Source organism: Phytophthora cinnamomi (genome assembly GCF_018691715.1).
Source record: "Phytophthora cinnamomi strain GKB4 chromosome Unknown Contig84, whole genome shotgun sequence".
Lineage (NCBI taxonomy): Eukaryota > Oomycota > Peronosporomycetes > Peronosporales > Peronosporaceae > Phytophthora > Phytophthora cinnamomi.
The window spans coordinates 57862-63861 of record NW_027151017.1 but is presented as its reverse complement, the minus strand read 5'-3'; the positions used below and the strand labels follow the sequence as shown (position 1 = coordinate 63861).

At 57.0% G+C, this 6000-nt stretch overlaps 1 protein-coding gene across 1 annotated transcript; it reads left to right on the top strand.

Moving 5' to 3' along the window:
• Positions 1-377: 377 nt before the first annotated feature.
• IUM83_18365 (glucose-6-phosphate isomerase) lies at positions 378-2048 on the top strand (the record flags this gene model as incomplete). Its single annotated transcript, XM_067943360.1, has 1 exon — positions 378-2048. One exon carries the CDS (start codon positions 378-380, stop codon positions 2046-2048), a length of 1671 nt encoding a protein of 556 aa, XP_067784885.1.
• Between the last annotated feature and the right edge of the window lie 3952 nt (positions 2049-6000).

Below are 6000 nucleotides of genomic sequence, written 5' to 3'. Positions count from 1 at the left end.
CCACAACAATGTGATCGCGAGCCAATCGCAGTACTTGCCTAAACAAAGGCGAAACAGAAGTCTTTACGAGTTAAAACGTAAAAGCAGCACCAGCGTCCAAAATACCTCTCCACAATCTATACCCCTTCATCATCGTTACAATCACTCTCTCCACGCACAGTGTGATCCTGGGCGTCCGTCCTGGTCACCACATACAATTTCCCCGTCAACACCCCTCCCCACTTCAAGTGACGCGCGCCCTCTGGCCGCTTAATACGGTCTCAACGTCAGCAGGGCGCAGGATCCCTCCCCCACCCCAACGTCATTCCGCAATTATCTCCATAGCGCGCAGGTCCCGCGGCTTCTTCTCCTCCTCCTCCCCCTCCTCCCTCCTCGCCATGATCAGCGACACGCCCGCCTGGAAGGCTCTGGCTGAGCACGCCGCCGAGATCAAGGCCACGCACCTGCGCGAGCTGCTGGCCGACGACGCGCGCAACGCCGCCATGCGCACGGAGCAGCAGGGCATCTACCTGGACTTCTCGCGCCAGAATGCGACGGCCAAGACGCTGGACCTGCTCTTCGAGCTGGCCGAGGCCGCCCAGCTCAAGCAGAAGCTCCAGGCCATCGCCTCGGGCGCGCACGTGAACGCCACGGAGGACCGCGCCGTGATGCACATGGCGCTGCGCGCCCCAAAGGGCGACGAGATCCTCGTGGACGGCCGCGACGTCGTGCCCGACGTGCACGCGGTGCTGGACGCCATCCGCGCCTTCTCCGACAAGGTGCGCGCCGGCCAGTTCGTGGGCGCCACGGGCAAGCCGCTCAAGAACGTCATCTCCATCGGCATCGGCGGCAGCTACCTCGGCCCCGAGTTCGTGTTCGAGGCGCTGCGCTACGAGCCCGTGGCCAAGGCCGCCGCCGAGGGCCGCAGCCTGCGCTTCCTGGCCAACGTGGACCCCGTGGACGTGGCGCGAGCCACCAGCGGCCTCAACCCGGAGGAGACGCTCGTCGTGGTCGTGTCCAAGACCTTCACGACGGCCGAGACCATGCTGAACGCGCGCACGCTGCGCAAGTGGCTCGTGGACGACCTCAAGCAGAAGGGTGCCAGCGAGGCCGACGCTGTGGCCAAGCACATGGTGGCGGCCAGCTCGGCCGTGCCGCTCGTGCAGGAGTTCGGCATCGACCGCGCCAACATCTTCGGCTTCTGGGACTGGGTCGGCGGCCGCTACAGCGTCACGAGCGCCGTGGGCATCCTGCCCCTGGCCCTGCAGTACGGCTTCGGCATCACGGAGGAGTTCCTGGCCGGCGCCCACGCCATGGACAAGCACCTCCTGGACGCCCCGCTGCGCAGCAACCTGCCGGTGATCATGGGCCTGCTCGGCGTCTGGAACTCGTCGTTCCTCGGCCACAGCTCGCGCGCACTGCTGCCGTACTCGCAGGCGCTGCTGCGCTTCGCCGCCCACATCCAGCAGGTGGACATGGAGAGCAACGGCAAGCGCGTGACCGTGGAGGGCGTGGACCTGCCGTTCCAGGCCGGCGAGGTTAACTTCGGCGAGCCCGGCACCAACGGCCAGCACAGCTTCTACCAGCTCATCCACCAGGGCCGCGTGGTGCCCTGCGACTTCCTGGGCTTCTGCGAGTCGCAGAACCCCGTGCAGCTCGCCGGCGAGCCCGTGTCCAACCACGACGAGCTCATGTCCAACTTCTTCGCGCAGCCCGACGCGCTGGCCCGCGGCAAGTCGCTCGAGGACCTCAAGGCCGAGGGCGTGCCCGAGAACCTGCGCAACCACAAGCTCTTCCCAGGCAACCGCCCGTCGGTCTCGCTGCTGTTCAAGAAGCTGGACGCGTACACCACCGGCCAGCTGCTGGCTCTGTACGAGCACCGCACGGTCGTGCAGGGCTCGATCTGGGGCATCAACAGCTTCGACCAGTGGGGCGTCGAGCTCGGCAAGGTGCTCGCCAAGCAGGTGCGCGCGCAGCTCAACGCCTCGCGCACGGAGAACGCCCCCGTCAAGGGCTTCAACAGCGCCACCACGAGCATGCTGGAGGCGTACCTGGCGTACAAGGCTTAAAGCAGCGTCGACTGCAAGTGCTTGAGTTGCGGACGCAAACCTGTTCCCGTTTAGTGGTTTGCTATGCTCGTTCTCCTAACCGAAGATCATAACTATCAGAAAAACAACAATTCCTTTGCCAAAGTATGATACTATAGTACTCTAGGAGTACTACTGGTGAGTTAAAACCTTGACCGAGCAACGACGGTTGCCATCCTGCACTTCTAGATTGACTGACTGGTTCTCAATTCGTCGCTCGAGGAAGATCATTATTTCTGAAACCGTGTCATAACCCGACAAACAAAGTATGTGCTGCGCTGTGAACGGTTGTTAAGAGGGCGACGAGCTCAAACAAGGCCCGTGTAGTGTATGTTCCAAGCTCATACACCACGTATGCGCTATTGGTGTGTTTGAAGGTTCAAATTCGGCACTCAACGAGAGGTACTGTCGCGAGTTGCACTGGGAGGGACGGCTAAGCTGCTGGGTAGAAGTTAGGACGGAACGGACAGTATCAAAGTAGACAACCACGTCAAAATGCAAAGATCTTAACTTGTTGCTTCCACGGCGCAAATTCACGACTGACTGACTTACCTCTCACGGTACAGCTCGCACCGCGCGCACGCTTCCTTCCAACGCTCGGTCGTCGGCGCGTACGCCGACTTCAACCTCCTTCACCTTCTCGCACGGGTTCCACACACCCTTCCTACCTCTCGCCAGGATTCTTCACACCCCTCCTTCCTTGGTCTTGACCGTACTTCTGCCTTGAGCCACAGCAGCATACGCGACCTCCATCCCGTCGCCTTCGCCGGCGTCCTGTCACCGAACGCTCCGGCGCTTCAATCGGGGTCAGGCGCCTCGCGAAACCGCCGTGCCACCAGCTAGTTTTCTCCAAAGTCCGATGACTGCTCACGATCACTCTTGAAAGGGAAGTCGTCTCCGTACGCGAGACGGTTGCAAACGTTCCCACTCGGGACAATACGATGGGTATATTCCTTAGCGTTATTACTGGTTTTCGTACTCACACTGTAGTGGGTCTAACTTGACTCACTACTTTTGCTTACACGTTGCGCAACGTGTATGAGGAAGCGTAAGTACTTAGTAATTACTGAGGTTAATTATATTTGAATACACAAATATAAGTTAAGTAAGAAAGGATTCCAAGTGACTTAGATTAGGTAAAATGAGAACTGTATTTGTTTGTAAATTGATCTTCCTCCTAGAATTGCTAAAACTGTTTATCATCTATGAAAGGGGTTGACAGCGCCTGGCTGTCAGAGCCCCGCTAATATGCACGTCTCTGATTGGTAGAAAGATGCTGCTTTCTACCAATAGGATCTTTTGGGTATGTGTGGACCACTCACTGTGGTGGTCCACTTCAATGTATCCATTGGTGTGTCTTACACGAAGGTGAGGAAGTATCCAAAACTTTTAACAGATAACCTATCTGTTAAATTCACAAGTGGCTTGCAGCCACTTGTACGTGTAACCCCGTTACACCATCCCCCCCTTAAGGTTAGACGCGCGGGGTCTCCGCACGTCAATCTTCGGAATTGACCATTCGTCAATTCTCCGCGTTTGGAGAAGAAATCCGCGCTCATTCAACGATGAGCGCGCCACAGAAGAAGACCTCGAAGTCGGTGGGGAGTCATCTCTCCATCGACGACTACTTCGAGCGTCAGAAAGCGAAGTACGGCGACGTCGTCGACTTCGACGACGACGATGAAGACATGGAAGGCGAGGAGGACTCGCCCTCTAAGCGCAAAGACTCAGTGTCGAGCGAATCGCTCGACCCTCATGCCAAGAACATTCGCCCGCGCGAAGGGGACGAACCGGACGCTTCGAGTTCGAAGCGTTCGCGTACTGAGAGCGATACCCCACTCGCTTCCGCTGGGGCTCTCAGTACTCCGCGCGCTGCTGCTGCAGCGCGTGATATCAAAGCTTAAGGCTCTCGGCGCGCTGCGCCTGCAGCGCGCGATCCGTGGATGCCGTCCGCGTCCGAGATTGCGGACCGGTATGGGAACTCGGTACCTCCGAATGAGGTGCCGCTGTACGTATGCAGCGCCATCAAAGATGACGCTGTGGCTGCCGAGCTGCACTTTGATGCGGAAACGCATCAAAGGCGCGATTACTACATCGGACTCTTTCATGAGCTCCGATGGTTTCAAAGCAAGAAGACCTCTTCTCGCAGCAAAGTGCCCGAGTGGCAGGCACTTTGTCAATGTTGGAACGCCTTTGTTGATAACTTCAACAAGAAACCGAGTGCTTACCGTGATCGGATTAAGCAAGCGCGTGATCGCTTCGAGACGTACTCGAAACGTGGAAAGCTGGAGCAACTTCATGTTGCTGCTGAGGAGGCAAATGTGCCGTGCGCTGTGCCCGAGGGCTTTCAGTGCACGAAGTGCTTCCCGGGCGCGGTCCGCTTGAGCGACCGCGACCTGAACGGGTACACGTCGTTCCGTGTGCCCGAGAGTCTCAAAGAGCTCCGTGCTAAGTTCTTAGCACGTGAGGGTTCGGGCGCTGGCGATGATCGCAGCGCTCGTGTTACTTCCGCTGTGCCAGCGCGTACTGCTCCTCGTACGCCCTCACCATTTCCGGAACGTCCTCCAGCAAGACGTTCCGCGGCTCCCATGTATATTGATGGGGAGGAAATCCTCTCCAACGAATACGAAAACGAGCCCCTTGAGGGTTCGTTTTCGGGATACTATGGTCAACAATCCGCTCCACAATCCAGCGGGTTGAGCCGTGGGCGTCACGGATCGGCGGTGGGTACACGCCCCGGGTATGATCAGCCCCGGGCTGATCTGTACACGTCTCTCCACGACCGGGTGACCGCCGTGGAGCGTCTACAGGGCGCTGAGTTCGCCGCCCTGAAGCAGGAGGTGGCGAACCAGAAGGCCCAAGTCGCGGCGGTCTCGCAGACCGCCTCGAACATCCAGGTCGAGCTGGGGACCCAGATGAAGGGGTTGCTCCAGCGCGTCCGCGCGCTGGAGGAGAGGCTGCTCGTCGCCGAGGCCAAGTCCTCCGCTTCTGCCTCGGCTCCTGCCGAGGCTTCGGGTCAGCCGAGCTAGATGGCTCGTGCTGCAGGTATGGCTTCAGCCGTCCGACGTAGAAGGTCGGATGGAGGCGCATGCTAGACGGTATGTGTAGTGGGTCTAACTTGACTCACCACTTTAGCTTACACGTTGCGCAACGTGTATGAGGAAGCGTAAGTACTTAGTAATTACTGAGGTTAATTATATTTGAATACACAAATATAAGTTAAGTAAGAAAGGATTCCAAGTGACTTAGATTAGGTAAAATGAGAACTGTATTTGTTTGTAAATTGATCTTCCTCCTAGAATTGCTAAAACTGTTTATCATCTATGAAAGGGGTTGACAGCGCCTGGCTGTCAGAGCCCCGCTAATATGCACGTCTCTGATTGGTAGAAAGATGCTGCTTTCTACCAATAGGATCTTTTGGGTATGTGTGGACCACTCACTGTGGTGGTCCACTTCAATGTATCCATTGGTGTGTCTTACACGAAGGTGAGGAAGTATCCAAAACTTTTAACAGATAACCTATCTGTTAAATTCACAAGTGGCTTGCAGCCACTTGTGCGTGTAACCCCGTTACAGTATGCTTGCGTGTATGCGTTGCCGTGCCGTGCCAACACAATGAACGGCCCGATGAAGCGCGGAGCAAGCTTGCTTGCTCCGACATCCGAAACTGCATGTCTAGGCAGGTTTTGTGTAGCTAACAAAACTAATGAACCAACTTTAAATTCATTTTTGTTGCCTCTGCTCGCATTGTCTGCGTTCAGCTTCTGTTGATCAACAGAAGCTGCTATTGTGTCTTGGACAAATCGAATTACGGCTTGTCTTTTAGTGATGAAACTGATTGCATCCGAGCTGAAGTCATTCAGCTCGATCTCCGCTAGAGGCCCGGCCTCTGCGTGGTTCTTTGCGGTGTCTGCGCCCTGCGCAGACCCGTGGT